The 22,101-nt window shown below is 42.6% G+C and overlaps 1 protein-coding gene across 1 annotated transcript in view; it reads left to right on the top strand.

Annotated features, from left to right (window-relative positions):
- The first annotated feature begins 1,075 nt into the window (after positions 1-1,075).
- Positions 1,076-22,101, top strand: part of LOC143021142 (neuronal acetylcholine receptor subunit beta-3-like) — a 589,791-nt gene continuing 568,765 nt past the window's right edge. The window contains exon 1 of the mRNA XM_076178431.1: positions 1,076-2,281. Coding sequence (XP_076034546.1) covers positions 2,277-2,281 — 5 coding nt within the window. The 5' untranslated portion in view covers positions 1,076-2,276. The remainder of the gene's footprint in view (positions 2,282-22,101) is intronic.

Raw genomic sequence — 22,101 nt, 5'->3', positions numbered from 1 at the left:
CGGGGAGTTGGGTGTGTGTGTGTGCGTGCGTGTAAGGTCACAGTACCCATAGATCGGTCATATACAAGCTCTGAGCTCTCTTCCGAGAGGGAAATAGCTGTCGATCACAAGTCCAAACACGTGATACAAGACTACGGTGGTGAATCACACGCACGCACACACACACACACACACACACACACACCTCATCTATTTCATCTGTAGAATAAACAAATAAATACATAGATGAGATGAACAAATGAATAAGATAAATAAATGAATAAATACATAAATAATCGTCCGAGTTCTTTCTTGGGCTCGAAGGAAAGATGTGCAAGTGAGAGAAGAATGAAGGAAATAATTATGAGATTTTTTTCTTAGTTTTCTTTTCTTTTCTTAGTAATCATTTATTTTTCTTCGTTTGCTTGACAGCCTGACTCGTTATGGCTCGATTTTTTTTTTTTTTTTTTTTTTTTTTTTTTTTTTTTTTTTTTTTGTATTTCCAGACTGTGGACTTCAGTAGAAACGGGACAAAACGGACATCAAAGCAGATTTTAAACAGAATTTCTTCACAGAACCTAAAAGTATTCCATCTGCAGATAATTATATGGGCATACACGCATATGCACATACATACATGAGTGTATACATACATATATACATATGCATATACATTCATATATACGTATGCATATACATTCATATATATATATATATATATATATATATACACGTGTTTGTATATATGCTTGTATATGTATTAGCTTGTGAATTTTCGTGTATACATATATACGTGTTTAAGTGTCTGGTGTTTGTTTGACACTACCTTTATGTATGTGTGTGTGTGTGTGTGTGTGTGTGTGTGAGGGATGGGGTGGGTGGGGTGGCCTGTGTCCGAGCGCGTGTGTTTGTATTTGTGTGCGTGTTTGTTTGTGTTTATTTGCAGATGTGTACATATTCACGTATGACGTATTTGTGCACATGCGCGTACGTGTGTGTGCATTTTTTGTATGTGTTCCTACCTAAACGTTAAAATAGATATTGCGTCCGTGTGTGTGTGTGTGTGTACATAACTACATAACCGTTTGGTGCCGAATTAGTGTATGCGTTCGTGCGTGCGTGCGTGCGTGCGTACTGGAGTGCCAGGGCCAAGACTCTTGGCTCTCGCCGATCGTCGCTGGCTGGTTCGCTCTCCACTCAGTGCCACGGTAGCGAGTGACGCGGTCTCACCACTGTATAGGACTCCCGGCCCCCGCGCGCGCCCGGCCGGTTGTTGTCGCCGGTCACATCACGAACACACACACACACACACACACACACACACGCACCTCCGTTCCTGGACCGGTAGAAAGAAAGCCGCCTGCTCTTCGACTCTTGATATATAACTGAGTGTTCATTAGGGAGTTACAAAGAGAAAAATACTCTTTCGTTTGTAACTTGACGTGTTCGTTGTGGATGATCTTTTTTTTTTTTTTCCGAAAAAAGAGAGAGAGAGAGAACCAAAAAGGGGCAGAAGTCTTGGAGTGTTTTGAACCTTCAACTGATATGAATCCTTTATTTGGAGGAATTCAGGTCTTCCGGGGATATTGCGAGACTCGGAGCTCTGTGATTTAGGCTCGTGTAAGCTCCATCTTTCTTTCTTTTTCCGTCTTTTTTTTTTCTTTGAAGTTGTGTTCAAAGTCGAAAAGGCTGCTCTTGTTTTTGGAGGTTATGCGCGAAAAGTCCTTAGACTCGACTCAGCGAGTATAAATATTAAAGATAGAAATAGAAAGAGAGAAAGAGTTTCGTATCTGGAAGAAGACGAAGAAGGAGGAACAGCAGCAGCAGCATTCGAAAAAGTTATATTTCGAGATAAGTTAAAAAAAATCTTGCAGACAATCCTTCTCCACTTACCGGAGAATCTTCCCCTTTCCCCCCGCGAGGCCTTCCTCGATAGTCGCCCTCCATAGTCATCCTCCAATCCAGTCTGCCCTCGACCCTTCTGCAATGGTGCGAATTTACGAGCGAGGCTAAGAACGACTCCCGAAGACTCCTGCAGAGCTTCCACCACCCCCACCCCCCTAACTCGAAAAAACCCAAACTTCCTCTTACCTCCGGGGTTTTCCCACCCTTTCTGTGTCACCCAGGACCTGACCCATCCTCACCCCGTCCTCCACTCCTCATCCTTCCACGTCCTCCTCGACGTTAGCGAAGAACATGTCTTGGGCGAAGGTCACCCTCAGCGGCTTCTGCGCCGTCAGAAGCTCCCACCAGACCAAACTATAAACAAAGGGGATCTTCGGTTGAAGAACAGGAGAATGACGTAAGTATGACGTGTGCCTATTAGTGACGTCACGTAGTGACGTAACTGGCGTGTGGTTATGTAAATAAGAACGTAGATGTAACGTCATTATGACGTATGAGTATAGGTAATAACGTAAGTGTGATGTAACTATGACGTGTGAATATAAAGTGACGTAAGTATGACGTATGTGACGTGTGATTATGAATAATGAGTGTGACGTCACCATGGCTTGAGTATAGGTAATGACGTGTGATGTAACAATGACGTGTATATACGAATGTGACGTATAAGTACGTCACACTTAGACGTGCGACGTTTGAATAAGTTTAGAATTTTGTATTTAAAGGAAGCAGGCCCCCCAAAATCAAAACCTCCTCTCCCTCCCTCCCTTCCTCCCTCACCCCACCAACGGAATGATGACGTATTTGTGACGTCACTGAGGTATGAATAAAACCAGAAGGTTCGATGTGAAGAGATTTCTCCCCCTCCCCGTCTCTCCACCATACTTCACCATACTCCACCAATAATACTCCCATCTTGATGTCATTACTCTCATCACCACCACCACCATCTCCATCACTGCCAACAACACAATCACTACCATAGTCAGTATCACCATATACACAACACCACTTAGCACCAAACCCACCGCACAATATTGACTACATTCACTTACACCACTGTCACCATCATCATCATCACCACCATCGTCACCATACTTTCCGCGATCTACCAGACCAAACACTTTATTGTGAGAATATGATAATAGTATTGTGTTTACCCAAATTCCCCGCACAACATATGTGCGATTCTTAGTTATTCGTGCTGTGGGGCCTGGGAGTATTGTGATCTATTGTGAAGCGAAGAGAGTATTGTGACCTCTTACACTCGGAGCAGAAGTTATGGTGAATGTTACGCCATTGTGTGTTAACGGTGGATTGTGAAAACTGCTAAGAGTGCGTCACCATTGTGTATTGTGTCTACGTGAATAAAGTCTCACAATAAATGGTCAGTGTATTGTTTCTATAGGTATTTTCATTATACACCTATTTACAACATATATACAATATATCGTCACAATAAGATAACGTATTTTGTTCTAAGTCTCCTGAATTCTTCGGTATTGTGACGTTTCCTAAGCCAGATCACAATCCACAGATGACGCCATAATTGTGAAAGGGATACACAATACACTTATATCTTAGATCATTAACGTAACTAATATGGGGATTCCAGGAAGCAAGTATTGTTTATCACCATGCGATAGACGTTACAAAACACCATCGTAACGGGCGTTACATATCTTTCTTCCGTTATATGAGTCTGTTACGTTACGTACGTATCTGTGTTATCTACGTGCACTACTATTTTATGGTGAAAAGTACAGTGGACCTCCATTCTATGAGTATGGTGAATGGTGAATTATCTACAGTATATATTGTAAGTCTTCTGTTCCTCATAGGTATGATGTCTGCTTATTATTTTTTATTGTTTCTCTGTATTGTTTTATTTGTATGGTGAGGTGTCTACTGTTGTATTGTGAAACAGTTGTTTCTAAATATGATGAAAATTCTACGTCTGCAGGTGTTGGTGTTCGTGTATAGTGAGGCAGCTCGTTCTGTGTATGGTGAAAATTCTGAGCGACAGATATGGTGAGATTGTTATTAGGTCGTTGTTTCTGTGCGATTACGATTTTGTTATTGATTTCTTTGGAGTTATTTCTCTTGTCCTTAGAGTATTTTGGTCTTCTCTTTAACCAGTTTCATAAATAGCTATTAATGTACTTTTGTTATTTCTATTATTATTATTATTATTATCATCATTATTATCATTATTATTATCGTTATTATTATCATTATTATTATCATTATTATTATCATTATTATTATTATTATTATTATTATTATTATTATAATTATCATTATCTTTATCATTGTTATCATGTTATCATCATTATTATTATTTCTTGCACCTGGAACGCAATGGAATGCGACAGTGGACAAGGCTTACTGCCTTGACGTCACTATGACGTCATATTTTGACGTCGAACTATGACGTAAGTGCCTTAGACATTTTGTATGTCCTTATAAGGATTTTTTTTTTTTTTTTTTTTTTTTTTTTTTTTTTTTTTTTTTTTTTTTTTTTTTTTTTTTTTTTTTTTTTTTTTTTTTTACAAATGTATTTTGAAAATCCAGCGATGCATTGGAATTGGAAAAGAGTGACTTTATATATTTTACTCTGGTTGGCTGTACACGGTTATTCACTATATCATGGTGACGGTCTCTGCTGGCCAGTGCCAGATGTTTTAATTCAGTTTAGCGGATTTGTGTTGAACATTATGGAATAAACAATGATATTTGAAATTGTGTCGCTCATTCCGCGTTTTTTGTATGGAAAGGATTTCGTTGAGAGGAATATATTTTCATTGTCATCAATGTCCTCGTCGTCGTCGTCGTCTTCTTCTTCTTCTTCATCTTTGTCATCATGATTGTCGTCGTTATCATCATCGTCCTCCTCGTCGTCGTCGTCGTCGTCACCATCATCAATATGATTATTCTAATTATCATTAGTAGCAGCAGCAGCAGCATTAGTAGTAGTAGTAGTAACAGTAGTAATGGTGGCTGTAGTAGTAGTAGTAGTATTTGGGTACGGCAGATCAGGGTATCTGCATGGGTGAGAGAGAGAGAGAGAGAATTACTGTGTTTGTATAGTTGGGTATTGTAACCCTGTTCAGATATGTTCATTGTTATGTGTTGAACATAACACACACACACACACTCACAGACACAGACACACACACACACACACACACACGCACGCACACAGCTGCCGTATCCAAACGTTTCAGACGCAAAACTGTTATAGTTATTATAGTCTTGTCATCGATATATCAGCTTCCTCCTCCTACTCCTCCTCCTTCTCTTATTCCTCCTCCTCCTCCTCTTATTCCTTCTCTTACTCCTTCTCTTCATCCTCCCCTCCTCCTCCTCCTCCTCCTCCTCTCCTCTTCACTTCATCTCGCTGTTTTGTTGTTAACATTGTGCCATTTCGATATTTCAGTGCCTTCACGTTTCCCTGCCCACTTTCCTCCCCCTCTCCTCCTCCCCCTCTCCCACCCCTGTACCCCACTCCCTCCCCCTCTTTTCTTTTCCCTTTCTTTCCTCTTTCTCTTACTCCTCTTCCCCCTCCCTCTTCCACCTGCAACACACGACTGCGGTGCGAGATTGTCCATAGGGACAGAAGCGCTGGTTAAGTACATTTCGTAATAACAACTACCCCCTCCTCCACCCCTACCCCTTCCTCCCCCACCCCTCCCCCTAACTTCCCTTCCCTTTGCATCCCTGTCCTGTTTCCTTCCCGTCCCCTTTCCCCCCTCCCATTTCCCCATTACCTTCTCCTCTCCCCATCTTCTTTTCCCCTCTTCCTCCTTTCCCATCTTCCCTGATCTTCTCTTCTCCCCATTTCCTTTTTCGTTTATTCCTCTCCCTACTTTCCTTCATTGCTCATATCACATCCTGTTCTCTCTATCACTCTCTTTCTCCCCCCCTCTCTCTCTCTCTCTCTCTCTCTCTATCTGTCTGTCTGTCTTTCTCTCTCTCCGTCCTTCCTCCCATTTTCTCTTGTCGGTGATTTTTTCCCCCCCGTTTTCTTTGCCATCACCGAGAGTCCTTCCTTTCCTGCCCAGTTCGCTATTTCATTTTCTCTCGATTTTCGTCTCTCTCTTTTTCGGTGTACCCTTCTTCCCCCTTTCTCCATTTCTCATTTTCTCTTTCGCTCTCCTCCCTCTATTTTCTCTTTTTCCACCTCGGTTTCTCCCCCTCCCCTCCCCCCTCCTTCGTCCTCTCCTCCCCCCCTTTGTTTTGTATTCTTTGTTTTATTTTTCATTTTTCTTCATCTGGCTTCGTTATTGACCGATGGGTTCTTTGTTCGTTTTGTCCTTTTTATATTTCATTGTATTCCTCGGATTCCTTTGAATTTCGGACATTTCACTTTTTTTTTCTTTATGTTCGTATCTCTTTGCTTTCTTTTCTTTCATGCCTCTTTCAAACCTTCTTTCCTCCTCATCGTCCTCCTCTTCCTCCTCCTGTTCAATTTTTTTCATGTTATCTTCTATTTTCTTATTCTTTAATTTCTTTTCATATTTTTTCTTTTTATTTCCTTCGTTCCCGTTCTATCTTTCCGAGACCTCCTTTATGTTTTCTCTTGCCTTTTACATTTACAATTTTTATAAAAATTTCCTGTTTTCCTTGAGAAGCGTCCTCCACGTGACGTCACAGAGGCATAAGAGCCAGGAACGTTTGCGCGTACAGAGTTTTGACTTTTTTTTTTTTTTTTTTTCCTTTTTCTTTAAGAAATTTTGAACGATTTATGAAGCTTTCGGGCGGTGATGAAGAGGGTCTCAGGTTCCAGGCGCCACCGAAAAGGAGGGGAGGTGGGAAAGGGGAAGGAAGTGGGGGGAAGGGGAGGGAAGGTGAGGTGGGAAGTTGGGGAGGGAGGTGGGAGGAAGGGGGAGAATGTGGGAAGTAGACGGGAAGTAGGAAGTAGGGGAAGGTGGGAAGTGGGGAGGAAGGGGGAAAATGAAGAAGGTGGGAAGTAGGGGAGAAGGTGGGAAGTGGGGAGGAAGAGGGAAAATGGAGAAGGTGGGAAGTGGGGAGGAAGGGGGAATGGGGGAGAAGGTGGAAAGTGGGGGGAGCGAGAGAGAAGGTGGGAAGCGGGGAGGAAGGGGGAAATGGGGGAGAAGGTGGAAAGTGGGGGGATGTGGGAGAGAAGGTGGGAAGTGGGGGAGGAAAGAGGGAGAGGTGGAAGTGGGGGTAAGGTGATGAAAGTGGGGGGCGTGTATTACCAGTAAATGGAGCTTAAAATCACCCACCGATGGGAAAAGGGGGGGCTTAAATCACTAGTAAATAGAGCTTAAAATTGGTTCTCCATGGTTAACAAAACGGTTAACCAGCGATACACATAACGAAGTATTTAACAGGGTTAGTGTCGTGGAGGAGATAACCGAAAGGACTTAACACCTTAACCGGGCAAGATAAAGTTGATTTTTTCCGTCGCTAGACGATTTTATTCAAATGTCCTATAGTGATGTTGATTTCATCATTCAGTGTGACAGTGTGGCTTTACCTAGATGTCAGGAAGCTCTCAGTGTGTGTGTGTGTGTGTGTGTGTGTGTGTGTGTATGGCCATTCCTGTGTGAGTGGCTCGTGAGAGTGGCTCGTTACCGATGGATTAAATCAGTGATTCTCAACATTTTCCCCTCCATTCCCGCCCTTCATGAATTCTTAACATTCATGCGGCTTCCCTTCATTTTTTTTTCTCCAAAATCCCACCCCGCCCAAAATATAGTAAAAAATAGAATAAATGAATAATAATTATGATAATAATAATTAGTAATGATAATAATAATAATAGTGATGATAGTAATGACAATATTAATAATAATAACAACAACAACAACAATGATAGTAAAATATTGAAGAGAAACCATTTGGTTTATCACGAAATTGACAGTCAGAATTATCATGTGCCAGGACACGGTGATGGTATTCATAAAGATATATATATATATATATATATATATATATATATATATATAAACATTTCTCACGTATAAAAGTTTATAATTTGTAACAGTTAAATCGGCCATGGCCTTCGGTGGAGCCTACGCTAGGAGGCGCTGAGTAGCTGCGGCCGAAGCCGTCACCTTTGCCCTATGCGCCTCTCGGACTGATGGGGCAGGTCATAGTCATTGCTGGGAATCGGAGAGGAGTGCGGGATTCGAAGGCGAAGTCAGTACGTTTCCGATGAATCCACCGGCGCACCCCCATGTAACGTTTTTTATTTATTTATTTATTTATTTTTGTCGAATTCTGGTGGACCAAGTTGAACATTTCATTTTCTGTTTTTCAACTAAAAGGGACTCGACCAAAAGAAAATAATATGACCAAAATAATAACAATGATGATAATAACAATAATAATAATAATGATAAATTGATTAATTGTGAGATTAAAATGTGTCATAATAGGCGACGGGGCTCCAGCAATGAACTGGCTAAAGCCGTTTGGCGTGAGCACTCACCGTGTGGTTCACGAAACGGCCATTCCTGGCAGAGCGGCTCGTGAGAATGACTCGTGAAAGTGTCTTGTGAGAGTGGCTCGTGAGAATGGCTTGTGAGAGCTGCTGGTGAGAGTGGCTCGCGCGCGAGTAAGGCGTGAGAGTTAAAAATGAGGACATTAACTAGTGGAAGCGGAGATTACCAGCAGATGGGGGGATTTTTGCGCTTTTCCTGCTTAATTCTCCGAACGCTTATTTCCATTTCCTTGTGGGGCACACGGGGGTTATTTACTAAATTCCTCCGTCGGTTTGACCTCCTCTTCCTCCTCCTCCTCCTCCTTCTCTTCCTCCTCTCCTTCTCTTCCTCTTTCTCCTCCTCCTCCTCCTCCTCCTGCTCCACCTCCTGCTCCTCCCCCTCTTTCTTCTCCTCCTCATCATCTTCTTCCACCTCCTTTTCCTCCTCCTCTTCATCTTTCTCCTCCTCCTACTCCTTTTTACCCTCCTCTTGCTCCTCCGCCTCATTTTCCTCCTCCACATTTTCCTCTTTCTCTTCCTCCTATTTCTCTTTCTCCTACTTCTCCTTTTCCTCCACTTCCTCCTCTTTCTCTACCTCCTCATTTTCCTCTTCCTCCACTTCCTCCTCTTCCTCTACCTCCTCATTTTCCTCTTCCTCCTCTTTCTCTTTCTCCTCCTCCTACCCCTCCTTTCCTCCACTTCCTCCTCGTTCTCTACCTCCTCATTTTCCTCTTCTTCCTCCTCTACCTCCTCCTCCTCCTCCTCTTCGTTCTCCTCCTCCTATTCGTTCTCCATCTCTTCGTTCTCCTCCTTCTCTTCGTTCTCCTCCTTTTCCTCCTCCTCCTTTCTTCTCGTCCTCCTTTTCCTCCTCCTCCTTTCTTCTCGTCCTCCTTTTCCTCCTCCTTTCTTCTCGTCCTCCTTTTCCTCCTCCTTTCTTCTCGTCCTCCTTTTCCTCCTCCTTTTCCTCCTCCTCCTTTCTTCTCGTCCTCCTTTTCCTCCTCCTCCTCCTCTTTCTTCTCCTCCTCTCCCTCCTCCCCCTCCTCCTCCTCATCCTCCTCATCCTCCTCTTCCTCGTCCTTCTCCGAAGGAGAGCCACGGAATTGAATAACCTAGCCTTGGAGGTAGTCATAGGGAGACGTTGAGTGCTGCCACGGCAATGAAGGGGTTAATCGAGATACGTCGTAGACCGTTTGTGTGCATGTGTGTGTGTGTGTGTGTGTGTGTGTGTGTGTGTGTTTGAGTGTTTGAACTAAAACCTAGTATAGAAATACACAGAACATCCTTTTTCCCTTCAGTTGGGAACCCACATCTTCAAAGTATCCCCCCTCTCTCTCCTCCTCCCCTCTCCCCATCTCCCTCCTCCCCTCTCCCCCTTCCCCCCCTCCAAGAGACCTCATTTTCGCGCGCTGTCTTTGTCTTGCAGCCTCGAAGATTTTTTTCTTCTTTTTTAAGGGGAGGGGGAGAGGGGGCGGTCTGCATAGGTGACGTCTCTCATTCTGCTTTCGTCATCTTTCTTGAGAGATATTTGAAGAAAGAAAATCTGAAGGAATTTTCTTTTTCCGGGAGTTATTCCGGGTGTATCATACGCGATATGTAAACATACATACATACATACATACATACATATATACATACATTCTTACGTAAATACATATGTACATAGGTACATGCATACGAGTACATACACGTATATATACATCCATACCTACCTACGTAAATACAAACATATGTACACACGGACAGTACATGTATACTTACATACATGCATACATACATACATACATGCATAATACTTACATGTATACATATATACATGCATACATACATAATACCATTAGTACATATACGCATACATACATATATAATGCATAATTACATTCAGACATACACACGTGAGCGTCCCTGTTTATAGTGTCGAAAGTAATTTATCGATAGTTAAGTGGCGAGTAATTGTTTTTTTTTTTACTTTATTTAATTCAATTTAATTTTATTATTTCATTTATTTACTTATTTATTTTAGAATCCCTTTATGGTCCCATTTACACCTTCCAGCATGGCAGGAACAACGCACGGAGGGCATCCAAGGGTAAACAAGGTCAATGGATTTCGAACTCCTCCTCCTCCTCCTGCTCTTCCTTCTTCTTCTCTTCCTCCTCCTTCTCTTCCTCCTCCTCCTCTTTCCCCTCTTTTTCTTCCTCCTCTTTCCCCTCTTTTTCTTCCTCCTTTTCCTCTTCCTCCTCGTCCTCCTCCTTCTCTTCCCTCTTATCTTCGTCTTCCTCCTCCTTCTCTTCCTCTTCCTTCTCTTCCCCCTCCTTCTCTTCCTCTTCCTTCTCTTCCTCCTCCTTCTCTTCCTCCTCCTTTCCTTCCTCCTCCTTCTCTTCCTCCTCCTTTCCCTCCTCTTCCTCCTCCTCCTCCTTTCCCTCCTCCTCCTCCTCCTTCACTTCCTCCTTTTCCTCTTCTTTCTTTTCCTCTTCCTTCTCCACCTCTACCCCCTTCCCCCTTTCCTCCTCCTCATCTTCCTCCTCCTCCTTGCTCGACCATTGTCTTCGGACTTGGCATGAGTCTCTTCACTCGATTCCTCCTCCTTTTTTCTCTCTCTTCTTTCTTTGCTTCTTTTATTCGTCTTGATCCATCTCTCTGTTCGTCTTCCCTCTCCATCTTTTACTCTTCTTCTTTTCTTTTTTTCATACTCCACCTACTCCTTCTCCTCTTCCTCTTCCTCCCCCGCCTCCTCCTCTTTTTCCTCCTATTTCCTCCTCCTCTTCCCATTCCTCCTCTCCCTCTTCTTCCTCCTCCCTCTCTTCCTCCTCCTCTTCCCATTGCTCCTCTCCCTCTTCTTCCTCCTCCCTCTCTTCCTCCTCCTCTTCTTCCTCCTCTTCTTCCTCCTCCTCTTCTTCCTTTTCCTATTTCCTCCTACTCTTCCCATTCCTCCTCTCCCTCTTTCTTCTCCTCCTCCTCTTCCTCCTGGTCCTCCTCCTTGTCGTCTTCTTCCCTGTCGGACGACATACTTCCTCTCCAGCTGATGTAACATCTTCACCCTTCCGTCCGTTTTTGTCTCTGAAAATTCTTTCTTGCCTTTTCTGTCTGGCTGGTAGGCCCCCCTCCCCCCCCCCCCTCTCTCTCTCTCTCTCTCTCTCTCTCTCTCTCTCTCTCTCTCTCTCCCTCCCCTCCCCTCCCTCCCTCCCTCTCCCCTTACCTGTCTCTCTCCTTGCCTCTCTCTTCCTCTCCCTCCCCCTCCCCCTCCCTCTCCACCACCCCCTTTTTGCATATACACATTATTCCTCTTTTTCTGCTATCCCTGCCTCTTCTTTCTCTTTACCTTCCTCTTTACCGATTTCCTGTTCCACCTTTCTCTCTTCCTTCTCCTCCACCTCCTCCTCTTACCTCTTCTCCCTCCATCTCCTCCCTCTCCTTACGTTTCTCCTTTCCACCTTCCTCCTCTTTCTCTCTCTCTTTATTCCTCTTTATTGTCTTTCTCCCTTTCTAAATACATTTTCTCTTTCTCCTCCTCCTCTTCCCCTCTTCATCACTTTCTCTCTTTCTTTCCTCTCCTTCTCTCTCACTTGTCTCTCTTTACTACCGGTTTCTTCCTCCTCCTCCTCCTCCTCCTCTCTGGGCCCTCCTCGCAACCCTCTCCCACTCCCTCCTCTCGCCCCCTGTTTTCTCTCTCTCTCTTCTCTCCCTCCTCCTTATCTTCTCTTTCCGCTGCTGTACACCTCATCTCCCCCCCTCCATCCCTCCCTCCATCTCTCCATTCCTCCCTCCCTTCTTCCCCCCTCCATCCCTCCTTCCCACCTCCTTCCCTCCCTCCCTCCCTCTCTCCTTCCCACCTCCCTCCCTCCTTCCCACCTCCCATCTCCCTCCCACCTCCCATCTCCCTCCCTTCCTCTTTCCCTCCCTCCTCCCTCTCTTCCTTCCTCCCTCCATCTCCCTTTCCCTGGTAGCTCACCACCACATCCTCCGTTTCCCTATTTTCATGCCAGGTATCCTCCTCCTCTTCTTCCTCTTCCTTTTTCTTCTCTTCGTCGTTCTCTCCATTTTCCTTTTACATTTTGTCCTCTTCCCTATCCTCGTCCTCCTTCTCTTCTTCCCTCTCCTTTCCTTCCTCCTCCTCCTCCTCCTCCTCCTCCTCCTCCCTCTCCACTTCCTCCTCCTCCTTTTCTTCCTCGTTCTCTCCATCTTCCTTTTACCTTTCATCCTCTTCTTCCTTGTCCTCTTCCTCCTTCTCCTCTTCTTCCTTCTCTTCTTCCTCCTCCAGTTCCTTCCTCGTCCAGCTCCTCCCTCCTCCAGCTCCTCCTCCTCCTCTTCATCTTCCTTTTACATTTCATCCTTTTCTTCTTCCTTATCCTCTTCCTCTTCCTTCTCTTCTTCCTTCTCCTCTTCTTTCTTCTTTTCTTCCTCCTCCTCCCGCTCCCCCTTCTCCTCCCCCTCCTCCTCCTGTCTTATTTTCATGGCTTCCTCTTGATCTCACTTCATTTTTTGTCTTCTCTCTCTCTCTCTCTCTCTCTCTCTCTCTCTCTCTCTCTCTCTCTCTCTCTCTCTCTCTACGTCTTCTCTTCTTCATGTTGATCCTTTTCTTCCTAGAAGCCAAAACCTTGAATTCTCCTCCTCCTCCTTCCCCCTCCCCTCGCCTTTCTCCTCTTTTCCTCCTTCATCCTCTTCTCCACTCCCTCTTTTCCCCTCCCCCTCTCCTCTCTTCTCTTCTCTCCTTTCCCTTCCCTTCTCTTTTCTTCCCCTTACCTCGCCCTCCCACTCTCTTGCCTTTTCTGTCTGATTGACATCCCCCTTTCCCCCCCTCTCTCTCTCTTTCTCTCTCTCTTTCTCTCTCTCTCCCTCTCCCTCTCCCTCTCTCTCCCTCCCCTTACCTCCCATTCCCACGCCCGCTCCCCTAGTTTCTTTGACTGCCCTGGCTGTTCCAAACACGCAGGGCAAAGGTGGCAATTTCAACATAAACTGTACGTCTGTTGGGGTGAGCTTCTCTCCCACCACAGGATTGAATAAAACCAGATTTAAAAAAAAAAAAAATATATATATATATATATATATATATATATATATATATATATATATATATATATATATCGACAAAAACCGGAGGAGCGAAAGAATAATCTATAACCCAGCCATCACTCAGAGAGAACATAAGAATGGAGGGGACTGCAAGAGACCCTAAGGCCTACACTAGGCAGTTTTAGGTCCATGACCACCTGTCGTTCCCTTTCGTACAGTCATTTCATCGTAGCTTAAAATAACCCTTTGTTTCGGCGCTTACTACATGGTTACTAAGTCTATTCGATTTGTTAACCTCTCTGTTGGTAAACCAGTTCTTGATTATTTCTTTCTCAAACCTAAAAGAGAGGTCGGGACTAATTCCCTGGCCCCCTCTTTAGAGAAAATAAAATTGTGGAAGAGATTACGAGTCGGAAATTGGAGAAAAAAATGTATTCGAGGTTATGATATTTGTTCATAAAATATTGGTGTCATTGTTATTACTATTACTACTACTACTGCAACAACAACTACTACTACTACTACTACTACTTCTACTACTCTGTGAGGAGGCAAATAGTATTACAACAGCGAGGCTTGTAGAATTTGACTATGGAATATATACAGTGAAATAATGATAATGCATATTATATGCATGTCAGAAATGATGGAAATGCATATGGATTTTGAGAAATAGTAATGATGACAATACCAATGTTTCATCTCTCACAGAGCGAGTGTAGTTTTTTTTTTTTGGGGGGGGGGGGAGAGGGGAAGTCCCTTTTTTCGTAATTTGGTTGTTTGCTCATCTCTCTTCCCATGTGCTTTGTACACAGTCAATTTGTTTACATGTTGAAGCGATGACGTCATCTCGCTTGGTTCGTTTGCATTTTTTTTTTCTTTCGTCACGAAATTAAAATTGTATTTTTTTCTTATGAATTTTTTTGTTGCTTATTCTTGTTGATGGCTATGGCTGGGTAGTTAATATTGCATTTTTATATATTTCTTTATTTATTCATTTTTTATTCTTTTTACATGTGAAAGGAGTGTTTCGGGTATTAGTCGAGGGCCTGCCTGGTTTTCAATATTTGAATATTTTTAGAAATTTTGATTGAATTACACCATTTTTCTTGTAGTTCAGCCTTTGTCATGTCAAAGGATTACTTTTTTATACTGAATAACGACAATTTATTTTTTTATTATGAAGCAACCAGATACGGAATTGGTATGTCGACCACCAATATATATATATATATATATATATATATATATGTATATATATATATATATAATATGTGTATGTGTGTGTGCGTGTATGTGTATGTATATATCTTATCACGGGAGTTTTCTCATTGTTGCCCAATGGTGGTTTTGTAAATTTCACATTTTTTTATCAACTGCAGTTTGCCGTAGTTCCATTTTTTATTACTTTGACATTTTCATAAATAAATTTCACAATTTCTTTTTTTCATTCTTACGCCTGATATATAATTCTCCGCTCCTGATACAATTTCACCAAAATAATATGAACTGAATATTTCACTATGTAATTTTAAATAGTGTTTTAATTTATCAAGGAAATAAGGATTTCAACAAAACACAAGACAAAGTACCTTTATCATTGAGAAATATCCATTGTTTTGTCTTCAATACAACAAGTAAAATGGTGATGATAAGTTATGATAAGTGATGATAGTAATGACATTTAGGGCCTAAAAGCCTAGTTGTAGATAGTGATACTTCTAGATATATATGATATAAATAATGATAAATCATTGTGATAATGAATTCTGTATTCGTGATGGTGATCGGAATGGTGGTGGTTGTGATGATGGTGGTGACTGATAATGATGAGGCGGTGGAAATTATGGTGATAATGATGGTGGTGACACTGGATAAGGTGGTGGGGATAAGGATGGTGGTGATGGTGTAGTTATCAATATTGATAATGAACCTTGCCTAGGGGAGAATAATTTTCTCCCCCACTCTCCCCTCTCTCCCGCTCTCCCCTCTCCCCTCTCTACCCCTTTCCCCTGTCTCTTCCTGTCCCTCTTTCCCCCTCTCCCCTGCTCTCCATCTCCTCCTCTCCCTCCTGTCTCCCTGTCCCCCTCTCCCCCACTCCCCCTTTCCCCTTCTCCCTCTCCCCCTTTCCCCTTCTCCCCTTCTCCCTCTCCCCCTTTCCCCTTCTCCCCTTCTCCCTCTCCCCCTCTTCCCCTTCTCCCCTTCTCCCTCTCCCCCTCTTCCCCTTCTCCCTCTCCCCCTCTTCCCCTTCTCCCCCAGTCCCCTCCCCCCTCTTCCCCTTCTCCCCATGTCCCCTCCCCCCCTGTCCCCTATCCCCCTGTCCCCCTTTCCTTCCCCCTCTCTCCCCTCTTCCTCCTCCCGTCTCTCCCCATGTCCCCATCTCCCCCTCTCCCCCCCCCCCCATAGCCGATATAATGGTTTCATATTCAGGCAGCTGTAATTGTCAGGGAATGTGTTCATTATCTGGGCATTTATCTCTCAGATGGACTATTACTTGTTGGGCTCAGTCAGCATTGTAGCAGCACGAAATTCGTTCGTCATTAATCATGCTACCCCGTGTACGATGATGATGCCAGCATTATGCATGATTGATTTGACCCCCACCCCAACCCTCCGCCCATTATTTAATTTTACGTGATTTGGAATATCGGTATTATTTTTCCAGTATATATTTTCCGGTACGTACGTCATAGTGTGATATATATATATACATATATATACATATATATATATATATATATATGTATATGTGTGTGTGTATGTATATGTATATTATGTAATTATATATATACTGTATATATAATATATATATATTATATAATATATATTTATACATATATATATATATATATATAATGTATATATATATATATATATATATGTATATATTTATATATATATATATCTATATATATATATGATATTCATATATGTTACTATTTGTCAGACATCATCAACACTTACACACACATATTTGTGTACGTGTGTGTTTTGTGTATGTATTTGTATTTGTGATGCATGAGATGGAATGGGCGGGGGGATGGGGGGTGAGGTAGTATGTGTGAGCAAAATTTGACGCAGCCCGAAGGGATTTCTCCCCGTCTTCTCCTTTTATGCATGGGGGGACGGAGAGGGGGGTCGCCGATTTAATGAAGCGGCCTTGCTGTGGATGTGCTGTGTCTTGCGACACTGCTTCTGACCCAGGGCAGTGGACAAGGTGCAGGGATGACCCGTCATCCAGGAGGTGCTAAGATAAGAGGGAGGGTGGAGGGGTGTGGAGTGTATTCAGGGATGGAATGGGTGGGAATGATTTCATGCCTTTTCCTTTTTGGCTACCTCCCTTGTAAGGGGGAAAAAGCCTTGGTATATGTATGTATGTATTTGTATTTGTACATGTGAATATATACGCTCGTATGTATATAGATAGGTAAATCAGCCAAGGCTTCTGATTTGCATGTATGGTTTCCTGTAGCCAAGGACGAGGTTGTAAGCCTTTACAATATCGCAATTCTCTTACGATGTCGCAGAATTTTAGGAGACGCATCTGTACACTCGTTTCCAGGACTTGTCCATTGTGTGATTTGGAGACTTCACAAAGCAAAATCTTCTGAGTATTATTTTTTCTTCTTCTTTTTTTTTCTTGGAGAGTGCATTACGTCTTGTCGGCGGACTTATGAATTATTATATACAGGATCCCGGATGCTGCGAATTTTTGGCTTGTTTGCATAGAGGAGACGTCTTATTCATTCCAGAGACTGGGCTAAAGAATGAGCCTTTGTGTAATAGGGAAAAATATATATACATATATGTTCGTATGTATTTGCTGTCATGCACAGGTACGTCCACAGAAGCACACACATGGACACACGAGCACACACACACACACACACGCACACACACACATACGCACACACACACATACGCACGCACGCACACACAGACTAATTTGAGGGTAGGTGTGATAAATTGGAGAGAAAGAGACGGGGCCTAACGTGATTCTTCCTTTCGTGTATACTACAATTAGGTAAACACACACACACACACACACACACACACACACACACACACACACACACACACTCAAACACCAAATTAAACAACCCGAGACAGAGTCGGGTCAATTCCTCCCTTGTCCTATCATGCTTTAAGTGACAAACTTGCTTCCTCTGTCCCTGTCCTACATTACCAAGGTGACGGAGAATTAAACCGACCAAAAGATGGACAGTCAGGGAGAGACAGACAGGCAGTTATTAACAGTAGATATATATATATATATATATATATATATATATATATATATATATATATATTATATATATATATAGCCATAAAGTATGTAAAGGCGAATTCATAAATGTACAAGTACAGCTTTGATTGATTTATTTACTTATTTATTTTTATCTATTTATATTTTTTTCATTCTTTTGTCTATTTACCGTCATGAAACGTCACTGTCGCAATATTGCTGGCAATCGGATCTGGTACACTAATACATCTATTATTGTTGTAGTAATACAATATCTCCTAGGAGTATTATTCATCATTAAGAAAATGCTACATGAAGAACTGTAGGAATATTTATCAACGTAACTCAGTAATCGTGGCATGAGGACTGTAGTTCTTTACAAAGAATGGCCCCTCACGCGGTAGTATTTTACAAAGACCGGCCCTGTCTGTGTTATATTGGTTCGAATAACCCGTCTGTGTGTGTATGTGTGTGTGCGTGCGTGCGCGCACGCGTGCATGTGTATTTCATATTGACTTCCATTTGAATGGATACAGATGTAATTTGGTATACCTCCGTTACATGTGTCGGGAATAGTAACGGCCGTAACGGTTGTAACGGCCGTGAGGGCTTTGGGGGGCTATGGATTCCGGAAGCCTCCATGGGGGTCCAAATAAAACGGGACTGTAAATTTCTTCTTTAGTCCCACTGCCGTTTGTCATACAACGCATTCGCGCGCGCACACACACACACACACACACACATATACGCATACACACACGCATACACACACACACACACACACACACACACACACACACACACACACACACACACACACACATATATATATATATATATATATATATATATATATATACACACATACACAGACGTACCTCGTGGGGCAGTGGTTAGAGTTCCCGGCTGCCACTATGGCGGTCCAGGTTCGAATCCCGCCCAGGGCTAAAATTATTTCAGTATCGCTGCGCTGCGAGTTGTTACTCCAACTCTCGTGGGTGTGAAGTTGGGTGTGTGTGTGCGTGTAAGGTTCACAGCATTACCCATAGATCTGAGCTCTCTTCCGGGAGGGAAAGAGCTGTCGATCACGAGTCCAACACGTAATCCAAAACCATGGTGAATCACACACACACACACGTATACACGTATACATATACACACATAGACATATACATACACACACACACACACACACACGGACATACACAAGCACAAATGCGTGCATATGATCGTACGCACGTATTATATAAAACATGTGTGTATACAAGGAAATAGGAATGTGGTGTTATATGAGCCTTAATTGCTCCTGGCCAGCGAAGCGTCAGAGGATTCTACTGCGCCGAAAGAACGCGCTTCCTCCAGATGCGCGTTCCGTCGCGCGCTGTGTTGCACTTTTTGTTGCGCGCTGTGTTGTGCTTTGCGTTGTTTTAGGTTGCTTTGCATTGCTTTGACCAGGGTGACCCCCTACCCACCCCAACCACCACCACCATTCCCGGCCTCTGGTGTGTGTGTGTGTGTGTGTGTGTGTGTGTGTGTGAGTGTGTATTTTTCGCGCTGAGCGCTTTGTCCAGATCCTGTATGCAAATGAGATTGCTTCATTATCTAAGCGTGTTTGGCTTAATCAGCTGGGCGGTGTGCTGAGTTAGCTTAAACCACAGGTTAACCCGGGAAGGTTAGTTCCCAAGGTAACGGCACAATAATGGTTTTAGATATTTTATTCTGAGTGACTTCTTAGGTTATGTTTGGTAAGGTTATGGTAGGTTTTGTTGGGTGTAGGTTAGGTAAGGATAGGTTAGATTTGGTTAGGATAGGTTATGTTAAGTTAGGTTAGGTTAGGATGGATTGTAACCACTTGTTTTTCCCTTTTTTCGCATAAGAACTTTTGAATAACTTAACAAAATCGATTGACGACAGGAAGAACAAAAATGACACTGTTATTTATGTCAATTTGGTAGACTTTATTCTGGCTCAAACCAAACGATTTAATTCACTTGTGTGTATGTGTGTGTGTAATGAAAAGACTGAATATATTCATCCTACCCTAATGTTTTTTTTTCCTGTAGTTCACCGGCGCTTCTATCCTTGTGGGTCATCTTGCACTGTCCTGACCTAATATGACCTTAGATGAGGTCACGAGATGGAAACGTTCTCTTGATGTTCTCAAGACTGACGTCACAGCGGACTTAAGATATGACCCAGTCGACGTCACAGAGATAAGAGATAAGTCTCCGGATTGGAAGCGAATTGAGCGATTCGGGAGGCTTGGATGACGTCATATTATGACGTCGTCTCTGTGACGTCATATTGTGACGTCGTCTCTGTGACGTTTGCCTCGTTGCTTATGGGTACATGGATGTTCTTAGGACCATTCGGTCGAAAAAATAATGAACTTGTATAGGATTTGCACTCTTAAAGTGGCGTCACACGAGGCTAACATGCTACTTGCTTTTGTTATTTAGTTTGAGTAGAAACGACTTCGGTTACAATATTCTAGACTTCCGTCAGAACATCTCAACAATGTGTCTAATATTCGTATAGGTTTGACTTACGAATAGCATGTTAGCGAAAAATGTCTAGTGTGCCGCCGCATTATGTTCCCTCCCACACTTTTCCGTCTCTCTCTCTCTCTCTCTCTCTCTCTCTCTCTCTCTCTCCTTCCTCTCTCTTCCTCTTTTATTCTCTCTCTCTCTGGGTCATGTGAATTGGCCTTATTATTTACATACCCTAGTCACAGGATCATCTCCGAACAAGGAGTGTGTGTGTGTGTGTGTGTGTGTGTGTGTGTGTGTGTGTGTGTGTGTGTGCGCGCGGAATGATGTATTTGTCATTCCTCGGCAGTTATCATCCTAACTTGATATCGTGTTTGTAAGCTGTAACCAAACAATTATAGTCAAATAGCGGACCGACTCAACTAAGAAAATAAAACATAAGATATTATATAAACAACTATGGTTAACTTCGAAAAACGGCTCGTCTCAAAGAAAAAAAGACAGAAAAAAAAATTAGAGCGCTGATTGGACTTATGTTTTCGTTGGGTTTAACGCGTCCAGCCCTCCGTCCCCTTCATTCTTATCTCCTGCAGGAGATCAAAGAGATCCCATTTCAGAGGGCGACTTCAGGCGAGGACCAGCTGAAAGAGGTACTTGATGTCTGAAGTCAAAGGAAAGTCAGCTCAGTGGTTAATGCGATAGAGGCAGTTTTCTCTCTCTCTCTCTCTCTCTCTTTCTCTTTCTCTTTCTCTCTCGCTCTCTCTCCAAAATTCCGGTTTTGGGTCTTCGCTGAAGTGGGTTCTGTAGATCATTGTGATTCGCTAACCGTCTAAAAAAAAAAAATTATATCCCCCCCCCAAAAAAAAAAAAAATCCCAGAAGGAATAGACATGTTAACATTATTATTATTATTATTATATTCTATACGCTCAAAATATTTGTATTATAATTATTATTATTATTTTTATATTTATTTATTATTATTATTTTGTTATGTTACCAGGTATGGTTTCCAACTCCTGATTTTCTCAAGCATCTTTATATTCTAGAAACGCAGCGAAATCTATTCAAAGTTAGATAATGTTGTCACTGGCATTTGTCTTGAAATTTGTGTCTTCTTCGTTACTTCTTGGAGTGACCTGCGGACATTTATTAACTTTTTATTTATTCCTTTATTTATTTATTCACTTATTTATATTTTATTTTATTTTTGTCGCTCATTTATTCTTTCTATCTCTTCCTCCCTCCGTCTCTATCTCTCATTCTCTCTCTCTCTCTCTCTCTCTCTCTCTCTCTCTCTCCAGACTCAGGGACAATTTGAGAGATGGTCTGCCGCGTCAAATTGGGGTTTCTTTGGACCGGCTGATGCTAAGAAGAACGTATAGGGCAGGAGCGTCGTCTCATATATGCAAAGCTTGGGGGGGCGAGAACGGCCCCAACAAGAAGGAGGAGAGGAACATCTGGGGGCGATAATGTCCGGAGAATCGGTGGATGAGATGGGGGTGGGGGGAGGGGGGCTCGACTCCCCCTTAATACGGAATTTTCATCCCCCCCCGGTTGTTAAAAAAAAGTGTGTGTGTGCATATATGTATATATATATGCTGATAGATATAATGATAATACTAACAATAAAAGAAAAAATATAGTTACAATACGGTAATGGATAAATGCACAGATAAATAAATAAATTTAATTAAATTAATTAATCTGACTACATAAAAGTAAAAAAAAAAAAAAAGTATCGAGAGTTTGACAGTCATGACAAAGAATATGAAACATTATGGGAAGCCTGCCATGGTACCGACTGGACCTTTTGGGCAGTGGTCAATATCGTTCAATATCGGTCAATATCGTGCTAGTAAAATGTTATGAATGAACGTCGTTTGAGAGATACTTGTAGTACACCCATTGATGAATATTTCCCTTGGGAGCAATGTTGCCAAGTCTCCCAAACAGCATCAACGCAAACTTCAATCGAAGTGGAGCAGACTGTATACCACTTAAGGACTCCAAACCTAAACC

The sequence above is a fragment of the Oratosquilla oratoria genome, chromosome 41 (genome assembly GCF_046742065.1).
Source record: "Oratosquilla oratoria isolate Oo_2021 chromosome 41, ASM4674206v1, whole genome shotgun sequence".
NCBI classification, from domain to species: Eukaryota; Metazoa; Arthropoda; class Malacostraca; order Stomatopoda; family Squillidae; genus Oratosquilla; species Oratosquilla oratoria.
The sequence above is the reverse complement of the archived record's forward strand: the minus strand, read 5'-3'. Positions and strand labels throughout refer to the sequence as shown.